Source organism: Oreochromis niloticus, linkage group LG20 (genome assembly GCF_001858045.2).
Source record: "Oreochromis niloticus isolate F11D_XX linkage group LG20, O_niloticus_UMD_NMBU, whole genome shotgun sequence".
In the NCBI taxonomy this organism is placed as follows: Eukaryota; Metazoa; Chordata; class Actinopteri; order Cichliformes; family Cichlidae; genus Oreochromis; species Oreochromis niloticus.
In genome coordinates, this window is record NC_031984.2 from 3662815 (window position 1) to 3680162 (window position 17348).

General features: G+C 41.9%; 1 protein-coding gene across 3 annotated transcripts in view; it reads right to left on the reverse strand.

Moving 5' to 3' along the window:
• Positions 1-902: 902 nt before the first annotated feature.
• gripap1 (GRIP1 associated protein 1) overlaps positions 903-17348 on the reverse strand; it is a 44281-nt gene continuing 27835 nt past the window's right edge. For all 3 annotated transcript variants that reach the window (XM_005477840.3, XM_013271820.3, XM_005477839.4), the window contains 7 exons: positions 17004-17060; positions 16684-16783; positions 13134-13264; positions 9850-9966; positions 9341-9434; positions 6045-6217; positions 903-3759 (listed from right to left, as the gene is read on the reverse strand). In XM_005477840.3, coding sequence (XP_005477897.1) covers positions 3679-3759; positions 6045-6217; positions 9341-9434; positions 9850-9966; positions 13134-13264; positions 16684-16783; positions 17004-17060 — 753 coding nt within the window. In that variant the 3' untranslated portion in view covers positions 903-3678. The remainder of the gene's footprint in view (positions 3760-6044; positions 6218-9340; positions 9435-9849; positions 9967-13133; positions 13265-16683; positions 16784-17003; positions 17061-17348) is intronic.

Consider the following 17348-nt stretch of genomic DNA (forward strand, 5'->3'; position numbering starts at 1 on the left):
TTAAAATTAATTCAAAAGGCAAATAGATAAAATCTACAGTTTGGGGTAACAGGGGACACAGGGTTGTACTGGGGGTGATGACGATCACTGTAAACGAACCAGTATTTTGCCACACAAACTCACACACACTCCAATGAATGTATCGGGGGCAACTTGGGATTCAGCATCTTGCACAAGGATACTTTGACAGGAGGACGGGATCCATCCACTACCTTCTGATTGAAGTTTGGTAGACGACCTGGTCGACCACCTGAGCCGCCCGATGTCTGTGAGACAGATGCCAGTCCAGCACAGTCACAGCGAGCTGCAGCCAACAACCAACCTTTGTCTCACAGACAGGGGGCAAAAACAACTGAGAGACAGACGACTGCAGGCAACCAGATAATCCTCCACAGATTAACCTACAATATTTTACAATGTTTACTCTTTGCAACATCTCACTTTTAGGTGGTAACAGCCGGTGACCCCTTGATGACCCCAAAGCGAGTTTTTGTGCTGTTTTACAGTCTTTAAACTTAAGTCTGGTAGGACTTCTCAACACTGGATGAATTTAATAATATTAGGAAGGTTTAGTCTGGACTGATGGTTGGAACAAAGAGCTGAAACTAAAGAGAAATGTGCCTTTGGTTTCTTTCTGAGCTGCTTTATCAAATGCCACCACTGAGCCCTGTTAGAAATGGGGCGCGCCTGATAAGATCCGCTTTCATATTCATTGGCAGGCAAAGTCGTAACTGAAACTAAAATCTGATAAAATGTCCACGCCTAATCAGCACCACCATTCGTCCTGCATATTCGACGACATGAAGGAGAATTCTGCGTTCAGATCACCAAAATCAAGCTTTGATTTAAAGGCAGTAAAATGTTGGAAAAATTGAGCAGAAAAACCCCCGAAGACGTGATCATCATGTTCAGACAGTATTTTTTTTTTTATCACATTTTGTCATAGTTACAATAATTAGCGTCATGATCATCATCAGCCTCATAAATAGATCAGTTGATTTTTCATACAGTTAGAAGTCATATCGCAGCGTTTATGTACAGATTTCAACATTACAAACAAAAACAATAAGCGCCAGCCGAGTCCCTGTCCAGCACATAGACCAATCCCAGTGGATCAGTCTAGCGCCATCTTTGAAGCAAAGATGGGAAAAAAAGATCTGATTTTGGTGCAGTTTAACTGCTAAGTGATTATTTTGAGGAAATTTTCAGTTGTTTAACGTTTGGTTTAAACACCCTTGAGCTTAAGATTTGAAAGTCCTTAAAACTACACCAAAAACAGCTCGAGTTTTCCTCCCACATGTTGAGATTTTAAACTCCTAACATCAGACGGTGCTGGATATGTGCTGCAGTGTACATAAAGAAACAAACAAAACCAAAAACCAAACAAAAAAGCAGTGATATGCAGGCAGTTATAACATAAAACACAAAATCTGTTACAAGCATAATGTCCAGAATATAATCACAGCCCAGTTAGATGGAGCTAGCCTGGGGCAGAGTATAATCCAGGGCATAGTCAGGCCCCATGATCCAGAGTCCAGAAGAAGACACAAGGGCAAAGCAAAAGGAAGGTGTCTGTCACTTCCTGTCAGATTTTCACGAAACAGAAATAAATGCAACGATACAGTCAAAGTCAGTGAACATTATTTTTTAGAGCAGGAAATATATCCACCCTGCAGAAAAGCAACAAAAACTGACAACTGTCTTTCTTGTGTGCCATTTGGTGACTCCGGTAAAGATGGAAGTATTCACAAACTGATAATAGTGCAAGAAACGTTAGAGTTCTTTTCATCCAGGATATAGACACAGACCACACAAAGGCAGTCATTTACCTTTTGTTGAACCATTGTGGATCCCAGGCTGCGTCACACCAATTAAAGCTGTGCAGATTTTTCATTGTCCAGCTATTACTGATTGCTGTTTGTCATCAATGATGTTAAACCAGATTTTATCCAGACTAACCTCACTAAAACAAAGGGAAATATGATATGTTTTAATATTTCAGTGTTTCAGTTTTTATTTCTCTGAGATGTTATTTGGACCAGAAGCCATCGAAACACAAACACGGTCGCATTAGGTTCGACAAAAGGAACTGTGTCTGAAAATCCAGCTAATAGTCTAAACCTGGATCCATTTGCCATTATCCATTTGCCATTCCTGATTAATTTTAATGACTGTTCTGGTGGCAGGCGCTGAAACACACAGGAGACCATTTTGCACCCCAAAGTGCATAAAAAGCAATAAATAAAGGCCGGGATGCAAAATAGCTGCACAGAGTACCTGTGACGCCTAAGACATTTCACACTGTGAAATCGTGGACGTAGCCACAGCCCAACACAGACAGATAAAGCAACTCTAATTAATCTAAGGAGACAATAAGTTAACGTGTGACACCAGCTGACAGATTAACAGGAAGTCTGAAGTGAACATTTGTAGGCAATCTTTAAGGTATGGCCATTTATTTTTTCTGGTGGTTATGTTAAATCTGTTAAAGCAAACAAGCTTTCCTATGAAATGAAGTTCTTTTAGAAAAACACTTAATAAGAAGTGGGTTTTTTTTTTTAATTTAGTGTCATCACAGTTTAACTATAACCTGTAAAACTTGAGTTTCACCAAAGAAAATGTGATTAAAGCTGCAACAGATGGTGGATTATCAGGCCAAAGTATTTTATTTTGAAGGTTTAGTTGCTGCTAAACAGCTAGCCTCGTACTACTTTCCTGGCCTAGTTTCTGTGGCGTCTTTGATGTCATTCACCTCAGAGTCTACGGTCTGCTCTGGAGGTCTGTTGGTGGTTAGATGGTCGTAACCACTGTGACGTCACCCACTGATATAAAAGTCAGAAGTGAACACATCTGGACGAGAGTATGAACCACAGAGGCCACCACAACAGCGACCTGACCATGTTGCAGGCAACTTTCAGAATAAAATATTCAAACAGCATCTTTTAATCTGGAGGTGGGGGGTGTACTCAGGTGTCATGACGACCTGATCAAAGTATTATATTTGGTACTCGAAGAAGATCAAAAGGCAAGATGACAGCGTAGACACAGCCCACATACTCAGTAATGTGTGATTCTTTAGCAGACAGGACATAGTCAGATCACAACAGAGTTACTGCATACAGGAACCAATGTCAGTCATTTAGGATAAGAAGTGTCCCTTCAGGATATAGCCAGGCCCTGACAGACAGACATCAGAGTGTTAAGACATATAGTAGAAACCAGTGAAAGCAAAGATTTACAGACAACATAAAGCACAAGTCTGTTATAATGTGACCACTGCAGGTCGTAGCCAGGACTCAGAGCAAACTGAGCAGTGCGGTCTAATTACAGTACATTCAACATACACGTACATAAGTTGAGGCCAGCTTTTAATATCCTCAGTGTTTCCGTTCAGCGTCTTCTTCTATGCCTTTAAAAGGTGCTGCTTCCTCCAGGCTGAAAAGCATGACATGGACATTATTTCAGCATTTAGTCACAACCCAGGAGGCAGGCTGAAATGGTGAAAACATAACAGCTCCAGGCAGTAGTCAGAGCCTACAGCAGGTCTTAGCGCAGAGATGGAGTAAGGAAGAAAACTTGGTTCCAGGTGTTAGCCTGAGTCTGGCTGACACCTTCCAGCTGAGGTGAATGGTAGTAGTGAGATGGAAGTGACTGCATGGATTTATCCAGGTGATAGCCTCATCCTGACCCAGCAGCACTGCTACCGGGACTGCTCGCTTTACTGAGACGGACTAATTCCTGGGACAACAGCTCCAGGTCCTGCAGAAAACAGAAAGAAAATGTTTATATATCAACAGCCGTGTTTGGTTACTCTGAACGTGAAGACCTGGAAATACGATCAAATCTTTTATCATTTAACTCATCTGCAGCTAAAAGAAAATAACAACAGCAGAGCCCAGACTATAGTCTGTATCACAAAAGTGAATTATTATAAACCTATACGCTACAAATTTGTGAACTCAGCAATTGAAATGATTGCAAGCAAGTGCCTCAAGTAAAACATCATTTTGTAATTTACAACATCTGTTACTAACAGCTGCAGTACCCTCACTGTGAAAAACACAAGTACTTAATAAGACATTCCATGGAAAAAGGTTGTTCCATGATACAGCCACTGATCTGTGCTTGAATGCTCTGAAAACTGAATTTTCTCTCAGCTGATTGATCAAATATGAAGCCATTTTATTTTGAATGGGATGTGTCTGGACTGGTAAGCAGAAAACGATTTTTCAAAAAAAAAAAGTTGACAAATGGGACATTTAAAGTCAATTCTTTGAATATGTCCCCCTAAACCAACTCGCTCTCTAAAGCCTGATCTTAGATGCAGCAGACTTGTGGGGGGTTGCGCTTCACCTGGCCGAATTTTTTAGTTTTTGAAGTCGTCCTTGGCTGTGCATCTTTCTCCTGTTTGTGCTCTCGTTTCTAATCCAACACACAACATCCGCTTCTTCAGTTTTTGTCGGAACTGTAAGCTGGCTAACAGCTGGCAGATAGATTACTGCCACCTTGTGGTGGTAGCGGTACACTGACAGATGGAGATGGAGGTCGACATCCTGTCAGATATCCGTAAAAACCAGTTGGAATTGATTTTATGACAAAAAGTTTTTGCATAAGCTTAAACTTTTTAAGCTATTTTATTTTTATTCAAAAACCATGAACATCCCTATTTATGGCTGATTTAGACTTCTGAGCGAATCTTTGTACGACATCACCTTTGCCGTGTGTGTGTGTGTGTGTGTGTGAGACTTCCTGGTGTTTTCCATGCAGCTCCAGCCACACTAGAAATAAATAATATGTCAGGACTTTTTTCCCCATTTTTTCTTGTAGTGTGTTTTTTGTGTCTTTTTCAAAGTAAAACGTGTTTGTCCCTCAAGTGTTTCCACATCTTTGTATTTTACCTCACGCCTGATACTTTCAACGATCTCCCTTTAGGAAGATCTGACATTTGAAAGAGTGATTATTATTCCTTATGCTGAGACGATGATTGATATTCTCTCAGTGATTAATTGTGTGGGGTGGCTGTAGCTCAGGTGGTAGAGCAGGTCACCTACTGATCGGAAGGTTGGTGGTTCGATTCCTGGCTTCCCCTAGTCTGCATGCCAAATATCCTTGGGCAAGATACTAACCCCAAATTGCTCTCCGATGCATCCATCGGAGTATGAATGTGTGTGAATGTTAGCTAAAAGAAGCACTTAGACAAATGTGCGAATGCGTGTGAATGGGTGAATGCACAAGTTGTGTAAAGCGCTTTGAGTGCTCAGAAGAGTAGAAAAGCGCTATATAAGAACCAGTCCATTTACCATTTAATTCAAACCTGTGGTGAAATGGTATATGAGGAAAAGACATAAGAGGAATCAATGTTACGGAAGTGCCTGTCAGGGTTTTAGAGGCGTTTCTGGTTACGACGTATGCACAGCACAGATTGCTACACTTGCATGGACATTTTTTAAACCTTCAATTAGCTGTTTTGGCGATGACCTCGCACTGGGGCAAAGTGGTTTGGATGAGAGCCATCAACTCCAAGTCTGAGCTGGTTCTTAGCTGGAAAAGGGTGGAGTGACCACATTCACTTGAATATATTACCCAGAAACCCACAAGGCTGATGGTCTCCGTGTGTGTACATTACCTTAATGAAACTGTACATACATTGTTTACGTGTTTCATCTTCAGTCTTTTATTAAGTGTTTATTGATGTTTCTATCACATTTCTTTCAGCTGTTTTAATTAATCATTCTAATGAGATCAGTGAAGATTTCCTGGACAAGGATGAATGCAGCAAACTGATGGATTAGCAAATTAAAAATTAATAATAAGACCTGTGGAAACACTTCAATCAGTCTCAGTCAATCTGAAAAAACATTGTTTAGCCACCTGTTAAACTTCCAGGCTGATCTTTCCTGCTGTTCTTGGTCTAAACAGTCAACTCGGTGAAGATGAAAATCATCCACCCTGGGTGTATGTTTGAATCAGTAAAGGATATTTTATAGAACTAAACCCCGACCCCGTGGAAACTGTCCATGTAGCGTGTTCGTGTGGACCGTTACCTTCTGCAGGTGCATGTTCTTGGTGAGCTGCTCCTCCAACATGTGCTGCAGCTTCTTGTTCATCTCCCTCAGATTCTCGTCTCCTGGTTTCACCAGCTCTCTTAGGACCGAACCCAGACCTCCCCGGTCTCCCTGAGAGCCTCCGTGACCTCCGACCGTGCTTCCCGACACATCTGAGCAGAAAAAACGCAAGATTCAACAGGGATTTGTTTTTAAAAAAACATGCTGGCCAAACAGCCCGAAGAAATCACGAGAAGCAGTCACAACAGGGAAATAAGGAGATAAGAACAAGGAGATGAAGAGGAGGGTGAGGAGTGGAAACAGGAGGTTTCTGGTTTGTTTGTTCTGGTGTTTTCCTTTACTTCTAACCAAACGTTGCACACAACGTTCTAGTGCTTGAGAAGTAAAAACTGTCCTATTTTTCTGCCTTAACAAAATGATCAGTTAATTTACACACAAAGATTTCTAATAAAAAGCTAAAGAGCCCAAGAATCCATCGCAGGACACACGAACAAGAGCCTGCTCGATAACGGGGATTTGCTCATTGATGTCTTTGCATGCAGGAATGCAGAGGTGATGCTCGCTACCAATCATGGAAACGGACTTTAAAAAATGATTCTAACAGTAAGAAAACACAGTGTGGCTAACATTAGCAGTGCTAGCACCAGCAGCCTCCCTGCCTTTTCTTTTTTCACATGCTTGTTCTGAATGTGGTTACACACTGCGTGAATAGTTAGGTCTGTATTTACTCTAGCACAGCGGACACACAGCCATTTATGTTCACATCAAAATTCTTTCCACGCTGCTAGTTTGCAACACAGATCATGGACATTATCTACGAGGGCTGTGGTGCAGGACAGACTCTGGGTAGTTACAGGTGGCGTGCATTGATAACAATGACTTTGACCATTTAGTTTTTGGTAGCTGAGTTAGCTAACCCCGTCATCAATCATCAGCAGCTCATGTATTCGGTTTGTTTCTTATCATCACAATAAATCGTTTATACGGTTTACTGGGGTGAATCTGCCATCCCTCCAAAGCCTGTTTCACCCAGATTCTGGCGCTCACAATGTCAGCGAGTCATCATCTCACCAGGAGCTGCCGAGGAGCCCTCAAGCAAGGCGCCGCCCACTCAACTGCTCCTCGTGCTGGAAACTCTGCAGCTGGTTAAACGGACTGCAGCGCGCTCAGTCAGCTTTTCAAGACAAGTTTTAAACAAATGTAAATGAACACTGAATGTAAAGCCTATAACTGTGAGCGCGAGTGCTTTTCTAACGAGTGCAGTTTGAAATATTCACACACACACAGACAGTCCAGCCTTTAGAGAAGCAGCTCCACTCTCAGTTTTACTGCCCATTAGATTTACCATCATTACTGCGTTAATGGGAGTGGAATGGAGAGACAGAGGAGGGCTAAAGCAGTCAAACATGAAATTGAAAACAGCAGGAGAGAAAGGACAGCGTGAGGCAGCGTGAGGAGGTGGGGAGGGATGGAGGAAAGGTAACTATTTATACAGCACATTTCCCACAGAGTCGTTCAAAGAGTTTTACACTGAGGGGAGCGAGAGGATTAACATGAGAAGCTGCTTTTTGTTTACTTCTGTTTAAAATCCAAACCTGCCACGTTTCGGTCCATCTGCAGTTCCCCGCGGTTTACACTCAGACTGCATGATTGTTCTATTTTACAGCTTTAAGTTGATTTTTCTACCACAGAAATCAAAGCCACAAAAATAAGGCACACAATATCTATCGTATCAGCTTTCTGCAGCCGTGACCAACTTTCTAATTTATTCTAAAGAGCCACATTTACAACACAAGCTGACATCAATCATTTGAAGTGGACCTCTGCACCTCTTACACCTGTGCGGTGAACACTGGTGCTCCTCAGGTGTGTCAAAATCTGGCAAACGGTCCAGGTGTGACCAAACAAAGTGTTTGTGAGGCCAGGAATGATGATCTTGAACATAACTTCAGCCAGGATTTATTTATTTTTTTTTTCCACAAAGAGACGAGGAGGACGATACTTAATTGAAAAATAAATCTGCTGATAGCTGCACAAGTTACTAAAGACACTTCACACACGGCAGCGTCACCTTTTTAAGATGGCCGAGCTATAAATATAGCAGCGGTGAAACATCAGAGACGGACAAATGTATTTACAGAGAAAGTGAAAATCGCTCAGGCCAACGAGTTTCTCCATCCTAACATCCGTCCAGCACGAACTTCTCTCCGTCGTGTTGCAGTGGAAACTGATCGGTGTGAGCGGCACATTAAAGTGTTAAGCACGTCGGTTTTTTCCACCGCTTGTTCCTGTTTTCTCCAAACACAAAGAGTCCATGTAAACCTGAGCGCAGGTAAGTGAAGCGGCAGATTAAAGTGGTTCTAATTAAGTGTCACTGTCAGATAAACGACGTGCTGAGCTGGCTAACTTTCTGCTGACTGACGCACTTTAAATACCTCAGAGTTTGTATTAGCACTTTGCACCAGCGACTCTTCTCTCAGTTTTACCACTGAGACGAGGATTATTTCAAAGACATATTAAATAATTGTTTTGTACCTCAGTCTGTTAAATGTTCCAAAACACTAAAAATGAAGATAATCAGCATTTTAAAGAGGATCTTTTTCTTTATTTCTTTGACCTACATCACATTCCTACCTGGTGTTTACTTTACAGATCATAAAGCACAAAAAGACGCCTGGAGTCGTTTAGCAATGGTGATGTCATAAAGTTTGTGAGGACAGCATTTCCAGCTCCGTTGTTTACAATGCTGTAGCAGCAAACAGATTATTGATAGATATCATATCCATTTCCAGCTCCATGTTTTTAGTCTTAGGCTCAACTAAAGTAGCTTTTCATGACTCACAGTTCAAGATGTGATGACCATGTCAGCGTTTAGCTCTCAGTGACAATATACAGACCTAAAATCACCACACCGAGCTTCGAGTACGGCCCACACAGAAGAAAAAGCTGAGATGTTGCTAGCTAGGTCGGGAGCTAACTATTATTAATAATGCTGAGTCACAGAGTCAATATCCACAGCAGTCCTGACACGACATTCATGGCCGTTTCCTCTTTCATCAGCCAGGCAAGAATTGGGACTCAACACCACACCTCCACTTTCTGACCACTCCTGCCCACGCACACGTTTATGACGCCAACATGTTTTTGCTTTTTTTGCTAAAGGAAATGTTCCTGGTCATTTCAGTCTGTAGTTTAAACAAAAACAGAATCACATAACGTAACTAACTACAGTTAAGTTCCAGATGTTTCTGTGAGGAGATGAAATCATTTCTCACCTCTGCGGCTGTCCATCACGTACGTCTCTATGATGGCGCTCTTTCTGCAGATGTCTTCAGCCATCGATGAACAGCTCACCTCCAGATGTTTCACCTGAAACAGACAAAAAACACAATTATTATTCACTGATGTCACCATGTGTTTATATAACAACAAACTATCTTTGTCATCATTAAACCTGAAACAACTTATTAATATTTAAGTGATTAATAAAGTTCTGATGAATTATCCACTGGCCTCACAGTGCTACTATACAAACTACCTAAATATTAAACAGACATTAATAATGCATCTAAAAATACAAACCTGCATCTAAAAACAGGACAGAGGTTTTACTGTTGACTCCAGGAACAAAGAGAAGCATTAAAACCTCTAAAAGGCACAAGTGAGGCGTTAAATCAGAAAGTTCTGCTTTCTTTGTTAGAGTTTTCCACTCCTGCGTCATGTGCTCAGGAGTTCAGAAACAGGACATACAGTTTGCTTTCGGGTTTAGCCGAAGACTCCTCACCTTCTCCTCCAGCATCCATTTCTCCTGCTGAACCTCAGCGAGCCGCTGGAACAGCTCTCCAACCTCGTCATCGGATAATTCGGCGGGACGTTGAGACTGAGGGCTGCCTCCTCCAGACTGACAGACACACACACAGAGGCTTCAGTTAATGTGAAAGCTCTGCTGCCTTGCTTCACAGCACTTCAGAGCTCATTCCAATCTAGAAGCTCATTATGCAACCAAGAGGGAATTCGTCACATTATTGGACACGTCACAGGGAAGAGTCCTAAAGGATCGGATGAGGTGGAGACTGCCTTATCATTATTTAACAGTTTATTTGTGAAGAAAAAGTACAGAAGCTGTGTCCGATGTACCGCACATGTGTGGAATGCCAGGACTGAAATAACAACACTTTTATAACCACTTTTTTAAGTTGGGTTAAACACACTGGCCAGAACCATCAGGAAAACAGACACAATAGTGTTTGGTAAGGTAACAGACTCATCGCTGTAACTGTTTGTTCTGTGTTTAGTCAAACTCAAAAGCTGAACTGAGGCAGAAAACTCTGATTTGAATCAACACAGTGGAGTCCTTCTCTAAGATCAAAAGTTTATTTTTTATGCACCTAAAAGAACTAAAATGGAACAAACCAAAACACCTTTCATAACCTGAGTTGATGTATATGACTAGCAGCCACTTAATATTATGACTGCAGTGTGGGCTGAATTTAAGCATGACTTAACTGCTGCATGGAAAGTCCGCAGTCTTTCCCCAGAATTACACTGGCGGCGTGTCTGTGACGCGTGTTATGTCCTTCACACAGGTTCTAATCCCAACACAAGCATTTCAGAAGCAGTGTGTTTAATCTGTACAGTCTTTTGTTTTTGAAAACTGATCTCTCTTATGCTCGACTTCCTGCCCTCCTCAGGTTGATGTGACTTCTGTGAAAAACAGAATCAGCACGTAATTCTGAAACACACCGAGGAGCATCTGCACGTATCGTCTTCTGTGGGTGTGATTAGTGATGGAGGCACATTCGCTGTATCTCAGAGGTTACAGTGTCTAATGTGCGGCTTCCTGCTGGTACATTCAGGTGTTAATGGCAGGACAGTGAAGCCGAACTACAGACGAAACACTGAAGTTCTGTTTACTGGCCCTGTGACGAGTACAATCTCATCTACGTCCCGTTTCTCTGCCTTTCACAGGCTTGCTAACATGAACATTACCTCAGTCGTGTGTGAGAGGCTCAAAATGCTGCCACAGTCTGTTCTGCTTTTACACTTTGGTACAGCAGCTGCTATTACAGTTTGGGTTCAAGATAATAAGCAGGCTTTGTTGTCTCGCGTATTAAACTCTGCTGAGCCGAACTTTAAAGTTGGATGGAAACAAGTGAAAAAAGTCATCATCATCAGCCCACTGAGATCTATATGTCTGAATGTACACAAAAACATTCAGTTTGCAGTTTCTCATTAAAATTTAAAGTGTGGACCAAAAAGGGTCCTTTGAAGCACGCTGAGGCTTTAACCATCACAGAGGTGTCTGATGGGAAATGTTGCAGCAGCAGGACATCATCAAACCCTCTTTTCTCTCATGTGATGCTGTTGCTAATAACAACCGCATCACCACAGTAAACTGAACTGATGGAGGACTCTGCAGTGTCATGTTTTGACAAAAACACTCATCGACATAGAGTCTGTCAGCTCTATTTACAGTGTTTCTATCAATAGAAACACACACACACACACACACACAAACACATACAGATAAATATGGCACCAGGAACTTCAAAGATAAATCAGCTGTAAAACGTAATAAAAGAACAGAAGAGAGGATGACGGGATGTTACAGTTAAATCTGTCTTTCAATACAAGCTGGAGGTCAGAGGTTGTGACCCGACCTGACACAGAGCTAAGAGGTGAGGAGCAGAAGCTTGTTTAGCTTTCATTGAAGGCACTAAAAACACTAATTAATCCACTTTTAACATCGCAGTTTTTATCTGTAGAGGTTTCAAACTGTGACTTTTTTCTTGCATTTAGTTTTAACATCATGAAAAAAAAGCTTTAATAAATACCACTGTTTACATTTTAATGTGATGAAACAGCACAGCCGGTCAGGGCTATTTTCCATTATTCTACCAAATTATTTTCTGCTTCATTTTCCTAAAACCTGAAGTACTCAAACAAAAAGGCAAAAGTTATAAGAAAGTTCTGAGAGCAGTTCCATAAAAACCAGTTTAAAATCCCACTCTTGGGCATATTCACACAGCTTCCAGCATGGCTGAAGTTTTACATCACATTAACTGAACATTGAGTTGAACCTGGGTCTTCGGCTACAGCTGAGCAGCTTTCCAGTGAAAAGTTCAGTTTCCAAGTTGCACGTTGGTTTGCAGCCATGCAGGAAATGGTCCAGAGGTGAACAAGAAGATGGCCATGAATGTGAAAATGTTTTAATCACACATTTTACTCAGTTTATTATTGTAGAAGGTTAAAAAAAACCTCAGATGTTAACCTTTTTGTAGGTGTTGCTATGACAACAATGCGCCCTTCCAACGGCATTAGTTTGTAGCTGTAGACACAAAGTAGCACTTCGATTAAACCTTCATCTGAAACTGAGATTTCTTCAACTTTTGCCTGAGGTTTTGTGTAAGCACTCAACCTGTGCTCCAGTAGCTGAACAGCAGAGAGGTCGTATCCAGTAAAGCCTTTAATGATGCGTAAATCTGTCACAAAGTAACATCAGCAAACTGCAGCTGCAGCATTAAAAGGCCCATCAGAAAATGTTCCTTTCAGCGTTTCCTCAATCAGTCGATCTGTGATCCCGCTCACAGCTGAATCCAGAACAGGCCGGGATCTCCACACCCTGAAGAAGATCCAGCTGCTGTTGCTGGTCATGTATGTAGTACTGATGGACTATTTTCAGCATTTTCAGGCTTCCAGCCAGAAAGCCATTCTTTCTTAAGCAGCTGCTGATGGGACACATTCTCAGACGTTCATGCTTGTGTTTGGATTTTGAGATTCGTGATGTTGATGACTTTTTAGCCGTAAACCACCATCAGCACAATCAAAAATAATAAATAATAACGTGGGATATTGAACCACATGAGGTCCAAACACCAGTAAACAGAGAGAACACATGAGTGCATGACAGCCTTTCAAACACATCATGATCAGACAAACTGAAAACCACTGCCTTCTCTGTAAGTTGGAGCTGAGTGTCCTGGCTGGGATAATGTCTACACCAAAGGCTGAAGTGTCACAGACATCAAGCTCGGTGTTTAAGGTGACTACGCGAAGAGCTCCACCCACCTTATTCTGATTGGTCGACTGAGACTCCTTCATCATGTCTTTGTAGGAGAAGGAGGACACAGAGGACGAGTCTCCGGTCTGCTGAGTTCGACTGGGACTGTTGATCTCTGACAGAACTAGCTCCTCCAAACCTGAAAGAACAAGAATTTCACTCTAAGCATCAGGAAATATTCACCTCTTTTAAGCTGCAGTCCACCCCAGACAAACTCTAAATCGCCAGGCTGTTTGACAAAGAAGTTTAATTCAACCGCTGCGTCCCTTTAATACATAGTCTTTTACTTTGAGTCTGTGCAGTCCTCTGAGAAATTAAGAACACTCCATGATCCAGTAGCTTGTAGAAACGCTTTTAGCAGCAAAAACCTAAACCAGCTGTTTTCTATATGACTTCATCAGTCTCTCACATCACTGGGGAGGAATTTTGGCCCACTCAACATTGCTTCAGTTGAGGTTTGTGGGCGTTCATGTACGCACAACTGTCTTAAGGTCCTGACAGAGCATTATAATCAGGACATTGCAACATCTTGATTCTTTTCTTCTTCAGTGTGCTTAAAGCAGGACACTGTTCAAAGCACAGCAGTAACATAAGGTGTATTTATGGCAATATATTATCCCTTTAGGCAATGGATTGGTGAATATAGCTTTTAAGAAGGCATACGTTCTTTGAAAGCAGAAAGCCGTCTCTTTAGGATTGCAAACATCCCTTAAAGGCAGTAAGTTGTCTATTAAAACGTACACTGCCCATTTGAGACTATGACTGTTGTTTGAAAGTGGCAAGTTCCCATTTATAGCAGAAAACTGTCTTTAAAAACACCAAACTGTTTCTGTAAGATACTGGACCACCATGTTAACCATGTGGACAGTCCATTTAAAGACCAATACTATTCCTTTTAGTATATGAACATCATATTAAAGCCTCCTGTTCATATAGGACCTATTTATGGCAATAAAGGCTGTTATTGCTTTCAGAAAGTAAACTGCCCTGTTAAGCTGCTGGACTGTCAAACAATCTTTTAAAAAATGTGGACATCCTCTTAAAGCAGCAAGCATTCTGTAGGAATGCAAACAGGCCTTTAAGGCAGTAAGCTGTCCATTAAAATGTGGGCTGTCCCTGTAAGAGTATCATTGTTACTTAGAAGTAGTAAGTTGTCTGTTTACGGCAATAAAACTGTTTTTTTAAAGCAGCAAGTTGTCCAAGTAAGACAGTAGTGAGAGAACTGTCCCTTTAAAAGACCAAGTCACTCCTTTAAGGATGTCCTTATGAGGCAACTGGCCGACCCTTTAGGCTGTCCCTTTATTGTCCAAGGCAATGAACTGTCTCTATAAGACATCCCACTTTACCATTAAGACCGTGGACTGTCACTTTTAAAGCAGCACGCTGTCCTGTTAAAACGACAAACTGCCCCTTTAAAGCACTGGGCCATCCCTATAAGGCAGGTACTGGGAGAGATGGATAAGTAGGCTACTTTAAAATGTCTGATTCTCAGGTTTGTGCAGAAGAGGCTTTTAAACATTCAGCACTGCTCATAGATTATACATGAAGCTCAGGACTACCCTGCACTGCTCCAACTGAGAGTGTGAGAGTGTGTGTGTGTGTGTGTGTGTGTGTGTGCGTGTGTGTGTGTGTGAGAGAGACAAGAGAGAGTCTGCTAAATAGGCACCAGGGAATAAGAAAATATGCAACAAAAGAATAACATTTAAATAATATTGAGTGGAAAAATTAAAAACTTTCAAAACTCCATGTGATGCAGGTGTGTGCAAGAAATATTTTGGGTGTGTGTGTGTATTTGCTTGTGTTTTGCCAGCAGACGCCAGTGTGTCCAGCTCAGCTCTGGGAACCAGAGCGCTCCATTAAATATTAAGCAGGAGGTTCTGGACTGAGCCAGAACCTCCTGACGCAGGGCTAGCTTGCTGCTTATTATCGGACTGGTCACGTTACAATCACATCTTGGCCTCTCGGGAGACTCACACAGCCCCAAAACTGCTGTCTCTCCTTCCTGGAGTATTTAAATGGGAGCGCCATCCTGTTCAGGGATTTACATCCTCTACTTCTAAGTTTCAGAGTTCCGTCAGGTTCAGCTTTATGGAGCTCTAAGTGTGCAGCAATCGATAACCTGCAGAAACATGCAGCGATAATGTCTACAGATTACTCGAGAGAGGAACACAGTTTCCCATCCAGAGCACGTCACACCAGGTGTTTTACAGGACATGAAACTGGTTTTAAAATGCCCAGCTCTTCCAGGATAAGTGGGTCGCCTGCTTTAGACACCGACTGATTGCCATCAGAGCCTCCAGTACTGATGTCTGTGGCCTCCTGCACAGATGCTGATGATCAAGGATGAACTTGTCCTGCATGAGCACAAGGCTCTTGGCTCATTGGTTGGAGGCATGATTGTGACAAGTGTATCATCAAGCAAAAGCTTTGCACCACTGTTACTGAAACAACACCTAATAACTGTCACATAACTTCACGTATGGTGTCAACATGTTTCATGCTTCTCATATACCCTGTGTTTCGTCAGCAGCAGACCTTATCAGCAAACATCAGCATAATCTTGTACATTGTGTCCTGAGGCATCTCTGTGATGACTTTTAGTTTTTTTACTGGAACGTTTTTAACAATTAGAGGCATAAATCAGGACAAACCTACGTAGACTCGTTTTTAAAAAGCTATTATTAGAATTTATCAAATTGTCATCAGAAAACTTTTATTTGCACCAAGAGGGCAGTTTTTCCTTTCAAAACATCCCGAGCCTGGAGGCATACAATAATGTTAAAGTCTCCATGTGATGTACATGTGTTACTCCACAGAAGAGTAACCTTTTAAGACTACAGTCTGCTTATTGCACATCTGTTCTGTGAAAAAGGACGATTCTGAGCATAATGTGCACAAGAAAGAGAATCAGTAATGATAGACAGCAGTGCTATGAACAAACAAATATGTATCTCATATCAAGCTCCATAGTTTTACTTGTAAAGTGCACTACAAGGCAGCACAGGAGCACAGTGGTTAGCACTGTCACCTCACTGCCAGCAAGATGCTCCACAGCTACCTTCGGCCTTTCTGTGTGGAGCTTATGCTGAGCACAAAGCTTTATACAACATGTCTCATTCACCCATTCACACACACACATTCATATATCATTTTTCTATGTCCAAGGCCTTTCTGTTTAACTTCCACACTCCAACGAATGCATCAGGAGCAACTGAGAAACTTCAGTATCTTTGGCACGCAGATCAGAGCAGCCACGGAGAGAACCACCAACTGAGCCACAGCGACCCCATCATACTGTTTAAGCCAGCTTTACTCTGATTGGCTGTCCCACTAACAGTAACTACCAGAGCAAATAGGTGGGGCTTCTTTCTGGGTTTGAAAATCCTGACTGGATTGACCAACTCAGCTAATAAGAGGAAACAGATTAAAGGTTTCCAGACTCTGAAGCTGATGTTGCGTCAGTAGGACTGAAGATTGAACAGACAATACCAGCATTTAACTAAACGTAGGGGCATGCAGACGTGTGGATGACATCACAGTGCGGGGTGCGTACAGTACCTGTTCTGGTTTTGCTGTTGGTCAGAATCTCCTGGAGCCTCTCCTGCAGTTTGTCTGCTCGCTTCCTCTCCAGCTGCAGCTGCCGCTTCAAATCCTTCAGCTACACACACACACACACACACACACACACACGTTTATTTTCTAATTATGATTTTCCATGCACCACTGCTCTCAAATTACTCCACTAAATATTTTTTCTTTCTCATTGCTATTCAGATTCTCGTCTTGCAGTATCGGTTCATCAGTCTGCGCCTGTCACTCACATAGTCCATCCGTCGCTTTGTCTCTGGTAGCATCAGTCAGATAAACAGTAAACTTACCGCTGCGCTTCCCTTCTTCTCAAGAATCCTCTGACCGTCCACCGTGTCCTTTATCTCCTAAACAGAGAAAGCAGGTCAGAGACATCACTGTCAGTTATTTTGATCGTTCAAGTTCATTTCCAAAGTAAAAACACCAGAAATGTTTTCAGAACTGAGAATTTACTGCTTCCATTTGTCAGACATGATATTTTCTGACTTTTTCAGGGCATTTTATACTATTTAAAAAAAAAAAAAAAAAAAAAGTAGTGCACAATAACCAACATGAACACTTGGGTCCATACTGTAAACGTGCCAGATCTAGCTTAAAACGGACATTTTCATCTGCAGTCACGAGCAGATTGATGA